Source organism: Polyodon spathula, chromosome 22 (assembly GCF_017654505.1).
Source record: "Polyodon spathula isolate WHYD16114869_AA chromosome 22, ASM1765450v1, whole genome shotgun sequence".
In the NCBI taxonomy this organism is placed as follows: domain Eukaryota; kingdom Metazoa; phylum Chordata; class Actinopteri; order Acipenseriformes; family Polyodontidae; genus Polyodon; species Polyodon spathula.
This window is the reverse complement of record NC_054555.1, coordinates 29,838,639-29,856,141: the sequence shown is the minus strand read 5'-3', so window position 1 is coordinate 29,856,141 and position 17,503 is coordinate 29,838,639. Positions and strand designations below refer to the sequence as shown.

The following is a 17,503-nucleotide window of genomic DNA, read 5'->3' as shown; positions in this document are numbered from 1 at the left end:
TTTGGTTTCCAGGAAGTGCCGCGACCTGCTGTAGACGGCTAGTGAAGGAAGGAGTTTAACAAAACAAAACGCGGACAGGCGAGTCTGTAGCGAGAGAGAGCTTTGTGAGGAGCACTCTAGTAGAGAAGTGAAACGTGTGTCCAGTTATCGGCTATTTCGGACTGATTTTGCTCACATTAAATTGAGCAAAGGGGCCCGAGACGCGACTGAAAAAAAAAAAAAAATACACAGAAACGAAATCGAAACTTAGTGTTAAGTACACGCGTGAACCGTGAAATAACATCACAGTGCTTCTGCACGTAGGCTGAGCCCGTGTGTCGTGCAGCGCTGGCGGGGACAGCGGAAGAAGCATCGTGTAGCATCACATTCGGAGTTGTGTGAATATATTATAAATTAGAAATATCGTTTAGGAGCCGGATCAGCGTGCAAGTGCTCGTCTGTAACTCGTACTGTTTGTTTCAATACACAGGGTGCTGAATCTGCAGATCTGTGGTGGAAAAAAGAAAACGATATTGTTTATTAAGGACCGTACACTGTATATGTGTGATCGGTTTCCAGGAACTGTTGTTAATTGTGAAAGCCTCTGGATAAAATGAAAAACCGGGAGAGCGGTGTGGCGTGGGGGAAGCTGACCCGGGTAGGCTCTGAGACACAGTCTGAAATCCTGCTCGTCAGCAAGCACTGCACTATCGGGAGAAGAAAGGGTAAGCGCGTCTTTCAGCGTTATTACGCGTGTGTGTGTGTGTGTGTGTGTGTGTGTGTGTGTGTGTGTATGTATGTATGTATTTGTGTATTTATTATGCTGTGTAACTCTGTGTTAGTCTTGGTGAAGTTATTATGCTGTGTAACTCCGTGTTAGTCTTGGTGTAGTTATTATGCTGTGTAACTCTGTGTTAGTCTTGGTGAAGTTATTATGCTGTGTAACTCTGTGTTAGTCTTGGTGAAGTTATTATGCTGTGTAACTCCATGTTAGAGTCTTGGTGAAGTTATTATGCTGTGTAACTCTGTGTTAGTCTTGGTGAAGTTATTATGCTGTGTAACTCTGTGTTAGTCTTGGTGAAGTTATTATGCTGTGTAACTCTGTGTTAGTCTTGGTGAAGTTATTATGCTGTGTAACTCTGTGTTAGTCTTGGTGAAGTTATTATGCTGTGTAACTCTGTGTTAGTCTTGGTGAAGTTATTATGCTGTGTAACTCTGTGTTAGTCTTGGTGAAGTTATTATGCTGTGTAACTCTGTGTTAGAGTCTTGGTGAAGTTATTATGCTGTGTAACGCTGTGTTAGTCTTGGTGAAGTTATTATGCTGTGTAACTCTGTGTTAGTCTTGGTGAAGTTATTATGCTGTGTAACTCTGTGTTAGTCTTGGTGAAGTTATTATGCTGTGTAACTCTGTGTTAGTCTTGGTGAAGTTATTATGCTGTGTAACTCTGTGTTAGTCTTGGTGAAGTTATTATGCTGTGTAACTCTGTGTTAGTCTTGGTGAAGTTATTATGCTGTGTAACTCTGTGTTAGTCTTGGTGAAGTTATTATGCTGTGTAACTCTGTGTTAGTCTTGGTGAAGTTATTATGCTGTGTAACTCTGTGTTAGTCTTGGTGAAGTTATTATGCTGTGTAACTCTGTGTTAGTCTTGGTGAAGTTATTATGCTGTGTAACTCTGTGTTAGTCTTGGTGAAGTTATTATGCTGTGTAACTCTGTGTTAGTCTTGGTGAAGTTATTATGCTGTGTAACTCTGTGTTAGTCTTGGTGAAGTTATTATGCTGTGTAACTCTGTGTTAGAGTCTTGGTAAAGTTATTTATTATGCTGTGTAACTCCATGTTAGAGTCTTGGTGAAGTTATTATGCTGTGTAACTCTGTGTTAGTCTTGGTGAAGTTATTATGCTGTGTAACTCTGTGTTAGTCTTGGTGAAGTTATTATGCTGTGTAACTCTGTGTTAGTCTTGGTGAAGTTATTATGCTGTGTAACTCTGTGTTAGTCTTGGTGAAGTTATTATGCTGTGTAACTCTGTGTTAGTCTTGGTGAAGTTATTATGCTGTGTAACTCTGTGTTAGTCTTGGTGAAGTTATTATGCTGTGTAACTCTGTGTTAGTCTTGGTGAAGTTATTATGCTGTGTAACTCTGTGTTAGTCTTGGTGAAGTTATTATGCTGTGTAACTCTGTGTTAGTCTTGGTGAAGTTATTATGCTGTGTAACTCTGTGTTAGTCTTGGTGAAGTTATTATGCTGTGTAACTCTGTGTTAGTCTTGGTGAAGTTATTATGCTGTGTAACTCTGTGTTAGTCTTGGTGAAGTTATTATGCTGTGTAACTCTGTGTTAGTCTTGGTGAAGTTATTATGCTGTGTAACTCTGTGTTAGTCTTGGTGAAGTTATTATGCTGTGTAACTCTGTGTTAGTCTTGGTGAAGTTATTATGCTGTGTAACTCTGTGTTAGTCTTGGTGAAGTTATTATGCTGTGTAACTCTGTGTTAGTCTTGGTGAAGTTATTATGCTGTGTAACTCTGTGTTAGTCTTGGTGAAGTTATTATGCTGTGTAACTCTGTGTTAGTCTTGGTGAAGTTATTATGCTGTGTAACTCTGTGTTAGTCTTGGTGAAGTTATTTATGCTGTGTAACTCTGTGTTAGTCTTGGTGAAGTTATTATGCTGTGTAACTCTGTGTTAGTCTTGGTGAAGTTATTATGCTGTGTAACTCTGTGTTAGTCTTGGTGAAGTTATTATGCTGTGTAACTCTGTGTTAGTCTTGGTGAAGTTATTATGCTGTGTAACTCTGTGTTAGTCTTGGTGAAGTTATTATGCTGTGTAACTCTGTGTTAGTCTTGGTGAAGTTATTATGCTGTGTAACTCTGTGTTAGTCTTGGTGAAGTTATTATGCTGTGTAACTCTGTGTTAGTCTTGGTGAAGTTATTATGCTGTGTAACTCTGTGTTAGTCTTGGTGAAGTTATTATGCTGTGTAACTCTGTGTTAGTCTTGGTGAAGTTATTATGCTGTGTAACTCTGTGTTAGTCTTGGTGAAGTTATTTATGCTGTGTAACTCTGTGTTAGTCTTGGTGAAGTTATTATGCTGTGTAACTCTGTGTTAGTCTTGGTGAAGTTATTATGCTGTGTAACTCTGTGTTAGTCTTGGTGAAGTTATTATGCTGTGTAACTCTGTGTTAGTCTTGGTGAAGTTATTATGCTGTGTAACTCTGTGTTAGTCTTGGTGAAGTTATTATGCTGTGTAACTCTGTGTTAGTCTTGGTGAAGTTATTATGCTGTGTAACTCTGTGTTAGTCTTGGTGAAGTTATTATGCTGTGTAACTCTGTGTTAGTCTTGGTGAAGTTATTATGCTGTGTAACGCTGTGTTAGTCTTGGTGAAGTTATTATGCTGTGTAACGCCGTGTTAGTCTTGGTGAAGTTATTATGCTGTGTAACTCTGTGTTAGTCTTGGTGAAGTTATTATGCTGTGTAACTCTGTGTTAGTCTTGGTGAAGTTATTATGCTGTGTAACTCTGTGTTAGTCTTGGTGAAGTTATTATGCTGTGTAACTCTGTGTTAGAGTCTTGGTGAAGTTATTATGCTGTGTAACTCTGTGTTAGTCTTGGTGAAGTTATTATGCTGTGTAACTCTGTGTTAGAGTCTTGGTGAAGTTATTATGCTGTGTAACTCCATGTTAGAGTCTTGGTGAAGTTATTATGCTGTGTAACTCTGTGTTAGTCTTGGTGAAGTTATTATGCTGTGTAACTCTGTGTTAGTCTTGGTGAAGTTATTATGCTGTGTAACTCTGTGTTAGTCTTGGTGAAGTTATTATGCTGTGTAACTCTGTGTTAGTCTTGGTGAAGTTATTATGCTGTGTAACGTCGTGTTAGAGTCTTGGTGAAGTTGGCTATTGTTTCTCATTCGAGTTCCACACAGACCCATTGAAAGTTAACATACTGTAGTTTGTTTCTAGCATCTAATGCAGGAGCCTGTTTTATTGTATCTTAAGATATCATGTATCCTGCAAGCACTTGAAGCACTATAGCTCTGGCCAGAAATGTAGCATCACCCCTAAAGAATGAACTCATTTTGCTTCATAAAGTCGAATGAAACCGAGTAAAAAGAAATTCGACTTTGTTTATACCAAACACTTGTCTCAAGGAATACTTGAAGGGAAGAGGAAAGGGAAACATTGCTTTTTATTACAGTTCTGTTATTTCAGACTCCAGTTGATCCCTTGTTAAGGGTGAATCAGGATTCAGTGTACTGCACAAGAGCACTACATTGTAAAGCAGAGCACTGACAGGGCTTCAGGCATTGCAGCCTAACCAGCAAAGACATGTTCGAATTGGGAGACCCAATACGAGGGACATTTCAGAGGCTGTTGCTTCATTGCTTTGTGAAGTCTCTATTTGGTCTGATCAGTTTGTAATTAGATTTCAATCAAGGAATATAAGACTAGGTGAATCAAGCAAGTGTAGATCTAACAAATCCCTGTGTGTGTGTGTGTGTGTGTGTATATATATATATATATATATATATATATATATATATATATATATATATATATATATATATATATATATATATATATGCATGCATATGCAAGCAGTTGGCTGTACAATGTAACCCTGTAGTAGGCATGAGACTATAGGTATTGTAAAAACAGCTAAATGAATTAATAAAATGTTTCGTAATTGAGCTATATAGTTCATTTGGGCTCATTTTACATGACACCAGCTTAGAAATTAATAATACCAATCACTCCATAAAGCACTTTGTAGATCACTTCATAAATCTCACATTTTCCTTTTATAATGGACACGCCTGCAATATTGTGGTAAATGTGTTTTTTTTTTTTTTTTTTTTTTAATAAACTCCATTAATCAGAATAATTTAGAGGATGCCTAAACAGTGCATGGACTTAGAAAACGTGAGATTGGGATTTCATTCTGGGAGTTTTAAGACAAGAACAGCGTTTATATTTAAGTGATGAACAATGACACAACATACTTGATTATATCTGTTTAAACTTAGGAAAACTGCTCCCTTTGAGGCGTTTCACGTGTATTATGTGAGTAGGAAATTTCAACCCCAAAGTGCACGAATACTGTGAGCTAGGCAGTATGTAATTGTGGTTGCCCTTGCTGAAGGATAATGTAATGAGGCAGCACAGCGTGTCTAACAGAGTTATTTAAAATCACTGCTAATACCTGCTAATCTAAGTTTAATTGAACAGTGTGTTCAATTGGATGCAGCCATTTCATCCCCAGCACGTGTCGATGTCTCCTGATAAACTCTCCTTCCACAGCCCTCTGATTCAGCGCTGGGATTTTCATTCTCAGCACTTGGGAACTGAATGGTTTTAGGCATATGAAGCAGGTGTGCAGAAAGCGACTGTGTGTCCTTCACTGCCAGCTGGTGACTGAGTAGAAACTGGCATGTTGTTTGTAGTGGCAATTGAACCCTTTCTCAAAGAGGATTTCATTCGGTACATTTTCAGCAGGACGCAGCACACCAATGAATAGCTAGTCGTACATCTTGGGAAACTGATTCATTTCTTTCTTTTTATTTTGCAGGCTGTGATCTTTCTTTTCCTGCAAACAAAATGGTCTCCAGTGATCACTGTAAAATTGTTCAAGATGAAAACTCCGGGGAGGTGTGGCTGGAAGACATGAGGTAAGCTTAAAGAAAGCAGCTCTGTCAAGCCATCAGATTATGTATCTAGGCTAAGCCTTGTGACGCATGCATTCACTGTCTGCATTAAAAATGTTTTTTAAATATATGTTTTTAAATATTCTGTGGGAGGGATCTTTGTAGCCACAGAAGTAGAAGTGCAGTTTTGTTATTCGACACTATCAGTTGCCTGGTTCTAAATGTGCTGTGAAGAAAGGGCTCTCGAGTGACAGGGACTGCCAGCAGCCTCTTAGACGCACAATATGAAGCTGCGTTTTCGGGTTACAGCACACTTGCTGTACTCGCGAATCCCTGAAGAACTGCATTCCAGTGTAAATGAGTTGTATTGGCATCAAAACACATGTAGCTGGAGTGGAACCGTGCCAGGCAGCCTAATTGTCAGTAAACTAACTTGCTTGTGGGTAATGAAGCTGCTGGTGATTCACGCTAATGAAAGAGCCCAGTGTTTTCCAACCAGCTGAACAGCCAGGATAGGAGACTGCTACAGGCTCCCTTTCTGTTCTTCTCCCAGTGCATGCTGCTGATGAGTCATTGTGTGCTGTTTTATTAACCAGTCCTGAAAGGAGACAGAAGGGAAATCTGCAGAAGGCAGGGGGTGTTTCCTGTGTGAAAATAAGCGTTGTTTATATTCATTGCTAATTAACCTGGAGGAATTGAATTGGAATTGAGTGGAAACTTGACTCTGAAGTGCTGGCTAATTCTCTGGGATTATCAGCATTTCCACTAATTTAACACATCAGGAGAACTGTAGTCTGGTTGTAATAGGTCCCTGGGTACATTCTGAATATTGTTTTAATGGTGCATTACAAGGATGAGTAATATTCATACCTGCAGAAGTACCATACGATAGTTTAAAAAGCTAATATGCAATAGTGACTCCGATGGGAGTAAAGCATTAAATGCTGTTTAAGTTAGTGCACCGTGTTAATGGTGAGAGAGACTGATTTGTTAAAGAAAATGCATTCATTTGATTTGTTGTTTTTCTGCTACACAGTAAAAGTGGAACAACAAGTATTTCATTTTCATGTTTTTTATTTAGCACCAATGGGACAGTGATTAATAAGTCAAAGATGGTGAAGAAACAGACGTGCCGGCTGCAGAATGGAGATGTTATCTATGTTGTGTACAGGAAAAACGAACCAGAACAAAGTAAGCAATCCTTTTATGAGTGTATAATCCTAATAATAGTGGGATTGGTTTACAGATCTCTTCAAACCTTGTTAGAACTGGACAAGCATTATTATTATTATTATTATTATTATTATTATTATTATTATTATTCTGTCTGATGTGCTGTAAATTGTTGTCTGGAATTGTTTTGACAGTACATGTCTGCAGCAGATTGCATCCTCTATTGCTAATAGCATTGGTGTTTTGTTTACATCCTCATCACTGGCTCTCTCTTTTTGCAGATGTTGCTTATATCTATCATTCTATAACTGCAGAACAGGCGCATGTGCAAGAACTCAAAGGTAATTAATGGCACTGTGCAGATCATGAATCTCTATTGATCTCTGTCTTGTGGTGTTGCACATGTCCCCTGGATCTCATTGCTTTGCTGTCATGTTTGGAACGCAGGTGAGCCGTGTAGTGAACCCTTGATAAGCTCAGGTATGGATCCCAGTGTGGAGGAAACGCCGGGCATCGACGCCCAGTCCCCCAAAGCCATTCAGCTGCCTCCCCATGAGGAGCCACAGCCATCCACTTCCACGTCTGAGCTCTACAGCACCTCCAGCGCCGCTCACCCACCCCCTTCCACATCAGGTAGGAGTTCATAGAGCAGGGGCTTTCAGTGGGCTTGGGAGCCTCTATAATACCACTGCTAAACCTTTCTTCTGTTATGTAGAAGGTACACTCTGATGTGGGCTATCTGAGGATGATTTACCATACAGAAACGTGTTTGTAATGCGATCCATTATAGTGGTCACACTATAAGCAGGAGGCCCTTCTAAACAGATACACATTTGATTATAAATTCACTTAAGCTGAAATATTTTTTCACTTTCCCACTACGAAACAGGTAACCTAATGCAAAGCATAGGAAAGCATATACATGCACACATTTATCCCGTTTAAGTCAAGCTTAAATGAGAAAACCAGATGACACTCTAAACAGAGACGATGGAGATGTGGGAGTTGGGTGCTCAGAGGAGAATGAAGCCTGTGCCGCATTTCCATATCTGCCAGGATGGTTCTGTTTTTGCAGTTGAGGTTTTGGAGAGTAAGGAAACCAAATTGAATTAATGATGTGTTTTAAATGTAGCCTCTGGAAAGACCTCTGCTGCCGACCCGTTCCCTTCTTCACAAGGACCTTGCCGCGCTTCAGACACTGTGGATTCCTCTGTAGAGCCTCCAGAGACTGAAGCAGCAGCCGCAGCTCAGCCTGACAGCGCTGCCATACAAGCAGAGGAGGAGGACCTGCAGCCAGACCGGAAGAGAAGAAAGACAGGCAAGTGCAGCACCCTGGAGCACAGTGTTAATATAGTCACCTGCCTAGATCCAAGCAAAGTACCCTGCGAGGTCAGCAGCCTACAGACGATTCCTGATACTCTGGACACTCCTAGAGGTATAGGAGCTGGAGGTGCAAGACGTGACTGAATGAAATACTTGCCGTCAACCCCAAAGCAAAATAACAGACGCTGTCAGTAGCACCTAGCTCCTGGGGGACAAAAGCAGCAAACATCACAGTCTACTCAATCAAGTGTGCTACAAAATGTGTTGCTGGTGATGGGAATGCAAAGCTGCTGATCTGATTGGGTGGGGAGGAGTCAACTGCTCTTTCAGGTTTTCAGTATTGTCCTGTCCTTTGTAAATAGTGTCTATTTTTAAAATATTGTCCTTCTTTCCTTCCTTCCCAATAAATACTGATGTACATTTTGGCTCACTTGGGATAGGATGCAGTGAAGAGGAAAGCTCTCAGAAGGTCACTCCTAAAGATGCTTTCATGGAAAAGGGGAAAGCAGGGGAACCAAAAACTGATAAAATGGAGGAGTCTCTCACCTGTATCATTTGTCAGGATCTGTTGCACGACTGTGTAAGGTAAGGGCAGTGACACGAGGGCAGGGTTTGGGTTTCAGTGTAAGATCTTGCAGTGTCAGGAACTGTTGTTAATATATCCTTCCCAAGCAAAAAGTGGATCATATGCCAAGTATCAATATATTGTAATATTGATGCTTTTAAATGAATGTTATATCAGCCCTTGGTGTCTGTATTTGGGTGGTCATTCCAGAGTACCCCTGGATCTTGTGTGCTTGGCTGCTATGCTAAGTGATCAAGTCTTCAGTTTGACAGGCTGCTATGCTAAGTGATCAAGTCTTCAGTTTGACAGGTTGGAAAGTGCATTTCTTCATGGAAAGTGATGTGTGTATTTTTCAGTGGGTTGTGCTGCACTGCAGAGGTCCTGCTAATCTACCCACAGTGTTTAAGCTGTGTGTTTGTAATTGTGTGTGCTCTTGGGTTTGCAGTCTCCAGCCCTGCATGCACACGTTCTGCGCTGCCTGCTACTCCGACTGGATGGAGCGCTCCTCTTTCTGCCCCACCTGCCGCTGCCCTGTGGAGCGCATCCACAAAAACCACATACTGAACAACCTGGTGGAGGCTTACCTGCAGCAGCACCCAGGTAAAGGAATCAGGAGCGCTCTTAACAGTGTGTTTATCAAGCAGTCAATCGAGCTTTATTTTATATAGCGCCTTTCATAATGGAGCACCATCACAAAAAGCTTTGCAAGATGCAGTAACAACAAGAAAATCCATAATACTTCAAATACAGAAAAATGCATAATACATGATATACAGTAAAAAAACAATGCATAATACATTAAATACAGTGGAAAGTGCAGATTACATGATAGTAGCATAATACACGAAATAGTCTGCTATCTGACTGTTTAGAATAGAAGAGGGGCAGGAGACTCTGGCTCACTGTTCAAAATCAATGTGGTAAATTACAGAGAAGTGCCGAAGTGAGGAAGACCTGCAGAGCATGGACAAGCGGAATAGAATTACTCAGGACATGCTGCAGCCAAAGGTAGAGCGCTGGTTTTCAGATGAAGAGGGCAGTTCGGACTATCTGATGGAGCTTTCCGATGTGGACAGCGAGTCCTCTGATATCAGGTGAGCTTGTCTAGGGTGCTGCTGCTTTCACTCGACTAGAAGCACATTTTTGAAACTTTTGAATTCTGTTTATTTATTTATTTTTACCAGATATGGAAACTTAATTTCTAAATTCCAGCTACAGTAATCCTGAAGTGTTAAATGTCCTGTGCTAACATAGATGGACAGATGGTCAGTCTGTGTGTGTGTGTGTGTGTGTGTGTGTGTGTGTGTGTGTATGTGTATATATATATATATATATATATATATATATATATATATATATATATATATATATATATATATATATATATATATGGCAAATTGATTGTAGCTGCAGTGGAGTTCAGGGATTGCATTGGGTGTCTGCAGTGTTATCTAATGCATTCCTGTTCTTGTTCTTCAGTCAACCCTTTGTGGTGTGCAGGCAGTGTCCTGGATTCAGGAAGGACCCCAGTCTGTGCCCAGCTGTCTCTGGACAGCAGGCTGAACAGGGAGAGTTTAAACAAGCAGGGGAAGCACCATCCACATCCACTGACACTCCCACAGGTACAGCAGTACACTCCAGCAGTTTCCAACCTGAACCCTTAAACACCTGGCCGATTCATAATGCTGGAGCACCGCTTTCATTTCTCCATTGCAAATCATTTCAACAAGGTGGGACATGTTTCCCAAGGTGTCTGCTCCGAGGTGCAACTTCCACACAGTCTTGTTAAAGGAACATGTTTCATTAAGGTTGTAACAGAAAGAGGTGCAATTCGTGTGTCATGTAAGTGAACAGTGCTGTCTGATAAGATTGCATAACAGTTCAGATTAAACGCAATATAATAATAAAAATAAATATAATCTTAAAATATGCATCTCTGATCAGATCATGTAAATCTTCCCCCCCCCCCCCCCCTCTCTGCCTCAATTGCAGTTGCCCAGGAATATACCTGTCCTCCTCACGGAAGCCATGTGATCTGCACCTGCTGCTTTCAGCCCATGCCTGACCGTAGAGCAGAGGTGGCGAGCCTGCAGCCTGCTCTTCAGCAGTGTGAGTGCTTTGCCTGACATGGAAATCACACAGGCGAATACTGTTGGGCACATGCACTCCATCTGGCATGCACACTGCTGGGAATAACATGGTTTAAATGATCTGCAGTGCATATGTTTTTATTTAATTTTCTTGGTGTGCTAATGTGGTCTCAATCTGTGTGCGTGTGTGGGTGTGTTTCAAGATCTTCTCATGGTTTCTGTATCTGCAGGTACCGTGTGTCAGCGGCCCTTCTGCCACGTGTACTGGGGGTGCACTCGGATCGGGTGTCTTGGCTGTCTGGCTCGGTTCTGCGGTACGTCTCGCCCCAGTCTGCCTTCTCCTCTTTAATTAGGAGTTTGTTGTTGAGTTTGTTTTCCAGGTCTTGTTTGAGAGCACTGGCTGTTCCCAGTGTCCCTCTGTTCCTGATCCTCTGAATTGTATAGCTGTCCTGCCACTTGGCTTTATTGCAGTTATTATTATTTAGAGAAAAGTGAAGCCTTGTGTAATTTTTTTTTTTTTTTGTCCTCCTCTTCGCAGACCTCAACCTCACTGATAAATGCTTAGATGGTGTTCTCAACAACAACAACTATGAGTCAGATATTCTCAAGGTATTGGATTTATCTGTATTTTTGTATGTTTCATCATGCTTTTCCTCTCCTTCTCCCTCTGCTCTTGCAGAATTACCTGGTCTACAGAAACTTCGTCATGCTTTTCCTGTCCTTCTCGCTCTGTTCTTGCAGAATTACCTGGTCTACAGAAACTTCGTCATGCATTTCCTGTCCTTCTCCCTCTGTTCTTGCAGAATTACCTGGTCTACAGAAACTTCGTCATGCATTTCCTGTCCTTCTCCCTCTGTTCTTGCAGAATTACCTGGTCTGCAGAAACTTCGTCATGCTTTTCCTGTCCTTCTCCCTCTGTTCTTGCAGAATTACCTGGTCTACAGAAACTTCGTCATGCTTTTCCTGTCCTTCTCCCTCTGTTCTTGCAGAATTACCTGGTCTACAGAAACTTCGTCATGCTTTTCCTGTCCTTCTCGCTCTGTTCTTGCAGAATTACCTGGTCTACAGAAACTTCGTCATGCTTTTCCTGTCCTTCTCCCTCTGTTCTTGCAGAATTACCTGGTCTACAGAAACTTCGTCATGCTTTTCCTGTCCTTCTCCCTCTGTTCTTGCAGAATTACCTGGTCTACAGAAACTTCGTCATGCTTTTCCTGTCCTTCTCGCTCTGTTCTTGCAGAATTACCTGGTCTACAGAAACTTCGTCATGCTTTTCCTGTCCTTCTCGCTCTGTTCTTGCAGAATTACCTGGTCTACAGAAACTTCGTCATGCTTTTCCTGTCCTTCTCGCTCTGTTCTTGCAGAATTACCTGGTCTACAGAAACTTCGTCATGCTTTTCCTGTCCTTCTCCCTCTGTTCTTGCAGAATTACCTGGTCTACAGAAACTTTGTCATGCTTTTCCTGTCCTTCTCGCTCTGTTCTTGCAGAATTACCTGGTCTACAGAAACTTCGTCATGCTTTTCCTGTCCTTCTCCCTCTGTTATTGCAGAATTACCTGGTCTACAGAAACTTCGTCATGCTTTTCCTGTCCTTCTCCCTCTGTTCTTGCAGAATTACCTGGTCTACAGAAACTTCGTCATGCTTTTCCTGTCCTTCTCCCTCTGTTCTTGCAGAATTACCTGGTCTACAGAAACTTCGTCATGCTTTTCCTGTCCTTCTCGCTCTGTTCTTGCAGAATTACCTGGTGTCCAGAGGTGTGACCTGGAAGGAGATGTTCAAGGAAAGCCTGGTGTCTCTTCAGCAAGGAGTGTTTTATTTGTCCGGTGAGAGATGAACTTCAGTACGCTGTGGAATCCAATTATTCAGGAGAGTCACGTAGATGTTGCTCTTCTGCACATTACAGCCCTGTAAAGTAAAGAGTTTCCACCGGCTGAGAGAGAAAAATCTGTTGTCTGACCTTGGAGTCGTTTCCTCTGTTACAAAAGTTTATAAACCCTGTTGAGTTTCACAAAAGGAATTTAACATAATAAAAAATGTACATGCGAGAGGAAGCCATTCAGCCCATCTACTCTCATCTGGTTCTCAAAACCTTGTCAGGTTGGGTCTTAAAAGATCTCAGTGATTGAGCATCAGCAACATGACTAGGTAACCCATTCCATCCCCTCACCACTCTCTGTGTGAAGAAGAGTCTCCTTGAGCAACATGACTAGGTAACCCATTCCATCCCCTCACCACTCTCTGTGTGAAGAAGAGTCTCCTTGAGCAACATGACTAGGTAACCCATTCCATCCCCTCACCACTCTCTGTGTGAAGAATAGTCTCCTTGAGCAACATGACTAGGTAACCCATTCCATCCCCTCACCACTCTGTGTGTGAAGAAGAGTCTCCTTGAGCAACATGACTAGGTAACCCATTCCATCCCCTCACCACTCTCTGTGTGAAGAAGAGTCTCCTTGAGCAACATGACTAGGTAACCCATTCCATCCCCTCACCACTCTCTGTGTGAAGAAGAGTCTCCTTGAGCAACATGACTAGGTAACCCATTCCATCCCCTCACCACTCTGTGTGAAGAAGAGTCTCCTTGAGCAACATGACTAGGTAACCCATTCCATCCTCTCACCACTCTCTGTGTGAAGAAGAGTCTCCTTGAGCAACATGACTAGGTAACCCATTCCATCCCCTCACCACTCTCTGTGTGAAGAAGAGTCTCCTTGAGCAACATGACTAGGTAACCCATTCCATCCCCTCACCACTCTGTGTGAAGAAGAGTCTCCTTGAGCAACATGACTAGGTAACCCATTCCATCCCCTCACCACTCTCTGTAAGGGTCTCCTATTCTCTTGCTTTTATTTGAATCGCAGTAGATCTGTCCATCGTGAATTCCGGGTTTCTAACTGGTGTCTGTTTTATTTCCTGTTCTTTTAGATTACCGCATCACAGGTAATGCCGTGCTGTGCTACTGCTGTGGACTGCGCAGTTTCAGAGAGTTAGCGTATCAGTACAGACAGAACATTCCTGCTGCAGAGCTGCCAGGTGAGCCTTGCAGAGACCTGTTCCGATTTGATTCACCGACAAGCCTTTAGAAATTATAACAGTCACGAATCCATCCTTTTCTTTACAGGGAAGTAGATCTTTCACACGTGTGTGTAATCAATGTACCAGTCACTGTGGGAGTAACTTCACCATGAATTAACTGTATTTGTAATCTTATCAAATCATGAAATATCACTGCAAACAAAAAAAGCGTGTTTGTGTAACTGAGCTTAATGTGTTTTTTTTTCTCAGCTCCTGTAACTTCTCGGCCGGACTGTTATTGGGGACGAAACTGTCGCACTCAAGTTAAAGCGCACCATGCCATGTAATTATAAGCGCTTCTGTTACCTTGTCTACAGACTGTAGTTTAATTGTGCAGAAGCCTGTCTGTAACAGCACTATTAAATTGCACATTTAAATGACAAGCCAGTGAAGTATTAATGATATATTGAATGTGAGCTTTCTTTCTGAAGGAAATGAAACAGCAGTTCATGCTGTGTAACAGCAGGGGGGGCTCACGTCTTGTGTGTTTGCCCCTACATAGCCGACTTAGTGCAATGTTTAGAAAGTCCTCTGTGTACAGAACGTGTACAAGCTTTGAGTTAGTACTGTACAGCACTAGCACACCCTTGTGATAAATGAGTGCAGTTTTAACGCTGAATGGGTTCTTATTCTTTAGGAAATTCAACCACATCTGTGAGCAGACCCGCTTTAAGAACTGATGTCCCTTTGCAGTGCTTTCACACAGGAAGGATTGTGGGAGCCCTTCCTGCAGGATGAGTGTTCAGTTTACTGATGCCTAGTGTTTAAGAGCAGTAGCAAGTCACCACAAACATACAGCAAGCAGTGGGACTGGGGGTGAAGGCAATGTGCAATGTACTGCTGTGCTCCCTTTGTAAAGGGGAATATTCAAAATAGCTTGCCGATTTCATAGTAACATTTAATACTGATAAGAGCCTTTGGTTGGTACGTTACATTAATGTTAGGTCTATGAGTATTATGTACTGTATAATGTTCTACAGCACCTGAAGGATTCCTGTTTATGTGGGTGCATCCTTGTGATATCTATAACATTAGCTTTGTGGACATGCACATGGCAGCATGCTATTACTGTATTGTACATTGTTATTACAGTAGGGTGTTTGTCATCATGATCCTTGTGAATGTTTCCCTAGTCGATCCTAATTCAATGGGTATGGTGCTGATACTGCTGTCTTGGTCTATGCAAACACTACTATTGCTGTTGTGGTTAGAGAGTCGAACATGAAGGGTTACTTCAGGGGAAACACTCGCAGCAGTGTGATGTCTGGATAATGTTTATTCCAAAATATTTATTTCTATTGCTTGACGAAAGTTATGTGCATATAGATTACTATACCTACGAATGTTTTGTAGGTAGGAAGTATTGTGTGCCCTGCTTACCATCATTGAGAATATACAATGTGCACACTTTGTAATGTTCAGGACTGAGCTGCCTTGCGTACTTCCCTAGAAAACCGCCTGTATCCCAGAAAATGCACACGTAAATAGAATAAACATCCCCGCTGGTTACATGCACAGCAAGATTACAGGCATTGGATTTCCACAGCTTCCACGAGCTGCCCATTAATCAAGCACATTAAATGATTGTCCTGTAACATGCTTTTCATACATTAGAATTGGCGAGTCATCCCTTCACGTTTCATTGTGTCGGTGCTTCCTTCCTCTCCTACTGATAGGACACAGCAGTAGACCACAGCTCTCTGTTCCAATGGCTGCTAATGGAAGAATCAGACCTCCTCACGGTGGTCTGCAGGTTCCAGCTGTGTACTGCTGTGTTTTGTGGTGACAGGCTATTCCAAAAAACGGCCATGCACGGTGGCTTTTTTAATGCAAGTTAATCAAGTTTTTATACATCTTTTACTCAATAATATGTGCACTTAAGTAGACGATGCTGTCTCCTCCTTTTCCAGCAAATGGTTGCCAATGCCCATGCCCAATAAATCTGTGTTTGACTTCTGGGCTCACACTGAATTGCTAAAATGTGCATTTTGTTAACCTCTGTCTTGTTTGGTCCTAACTGGCTCATGTACGCACAGCGTGCCTGTCTGTCTGTCTGTCTGGTTCTAGTTGTGTGCTTCAGTGTATGGGGTGGGTGATGCTTGCTGGATGAGATGCAGTCACTTTAACGAGAAAGCCTTATAAGCATTCTGCTGTGTATTGTACAGTTTTAGAAGTCGCAGTGATAAAGCATTAGTTAGGACTCATAGGAAAATGACTTGGTTCTTTAGTGCTGTGCTGTTTGTTTTATTTACTGGTTGGGTAGTAATGTGTAAAGCTGAAAAACGGCAGCTCTTTGTGGTGTGGTTTGCTGCTCTCTACACTACAAAAGAACAGCAGGCTTACTTTACCTAGTCTATCCAGAACAAGATTCTTGCCATTGAAGTGTTAGTTTGCATTGTCTAAGATTGGTTTGTTATGTTCAGCATTGCAATGCAGTTACTGGGACATTCTAATTCCTGGATGCATTTCTAACTAATGGAAGTTTAACACTTGCCTATGAATTTACCTATGGTTAATGGGTCCAGACCCAGCATAAAAAAGGCACGTTTGTTTGATTGAGTTCTTAGGTACGGTGCAGATTTAACAAAACAGCAGTTTATTCTTCTGGAGTCTTAACTGCAAACAGATGGTAATCCCATTTAGGCACCGTTTGTTTTTAAATGTAAAATACTCTGATCAGTGTTAGCAGCCCAGCTTTGTGTATATAGTGACAGATACCCGTGCTGCACACAGTTTAGCTGTTGTGTGTCTTGATTCAGCCAGGCGCTGTCACATTGCAGCATTCCAACACCAAGCATGCTTGGACCTGAACTCCAGCTAGCACCTCTGTGGAGCTGCTGAATTCCTGTCGTTTTGAACACGAGACTGCCAGCACTCTGCTCAAAAGAAAAACACAAAACCCTACCTCATCCAGGCTTGCACGACAATTACAAAATACGCTTTGTGTTCAAGTCAGCTTTCTGGCGTCATAGCAGTATGATAAACACCGTTATTCTGAGAAACGTAAAAACCAAATCGCTAGCGATGCTTCCTCTCCTTGTGTATTGGTGCAGTTTAGAAAATCACTTACTGGTGAAAAGAGCAATGTACTGTACTGAAGAAAAATGAACACATTTGAAATGTTTTTTGGGTCACACTAATAAAATACTATCAACATGTTTGTGTGTTCTGTTCTTGTGTGAATTAAATCCTGTGCATATTGACAGCAGAGGTTACAAACTAAGTGAGGATTGCATGACAAACAAAATCTGACAACTAGAAAGAAACAACGGGATCATATACACTCTGACTACTAAATGTAAAGAAATCTGTATTATCAAAATTTGGAGGCTATAAACTATTCCTTTAAAAGCTGCAATTTTCAACCCCGCCCGTCCGTATAAAAATCACACCATGAACAGAAGCAACAGCTTGGGGGGAACAAAGTGTGTGTGTGTGTGTGTGTGTGTATATATATATATATATATATATATATATATATATATATATATATATATATATATATATATATGCTTGAAAAATCTATATGTGGCATTGGCAGTCTGTGCTACAGTATTTAATATTCAATTGTAAAGTAAATAAATTCAACCAGATTCCACGGACAGAGTTTATTATTTTTTTTTTTAAACAATATATTATTTTATCAACACTACTCTATATTCCCTTTTTGT

At 41.3% G+C, this 17,503-nt stretch overlaps 1 protein-coding gene across 3 annotated transcripts; it reads left to right on the top strand.

Moving 5' to 3' along the window:
* LOC121296963 (E3 ubiquitin-protein ligase CHFR-like) lies at window positions 1-16,988 on the top strand. 3 transcript variants are annotated; one of them, XM_041222936.1, is made up of 17 exons: window positions 1-704; window positions 5,533-5,632; window positions 6,690-6,799; window positions 7,063-7,122; window positions 7,229-7,414; window positions 7,914-8,099; window positions 8,545-8,689; window positions 9,115-9,269; window positions 9,601-9,763; window positions 10,149-10,291; window positions 10,662-10,778; window positions 10,990-11,073; window positions 11,298-11,368; window positions 12,493-12,580; window positions 13,683-13,790; window positions 14,043-14,115; window positions 14,470-16,988. In XM_041222936.1, the coding sequence occupies exons 1-17, from the start codon at window positions 593-595 to the stop codon at window positions 14,510-14,512; spliced, it is 1,944 nt and encodes a 647-aa protein (XP_041078870.1). In that variant the 5' UTR covers window positions 1-592; the 3' UTR covers window positions 14,513-16,988. The 3 variants fall into 3 exon arrangements, with proteins under 3 accessions (XP_041078870.1, XP_041078871.1, XP_041078872.1); XM_041222937.1 differs by lacking the exon at window positions 1-704 and adding an exon at window positions 4,632-4,793; XM_041222938.1 differs by lacking the exon at window positions 1-704 and adding an exon at window positions 5,272-5,335.
* The last annotated feature ends 515 nt before the right edge of the window (window positions 16,989-17,503 follow it).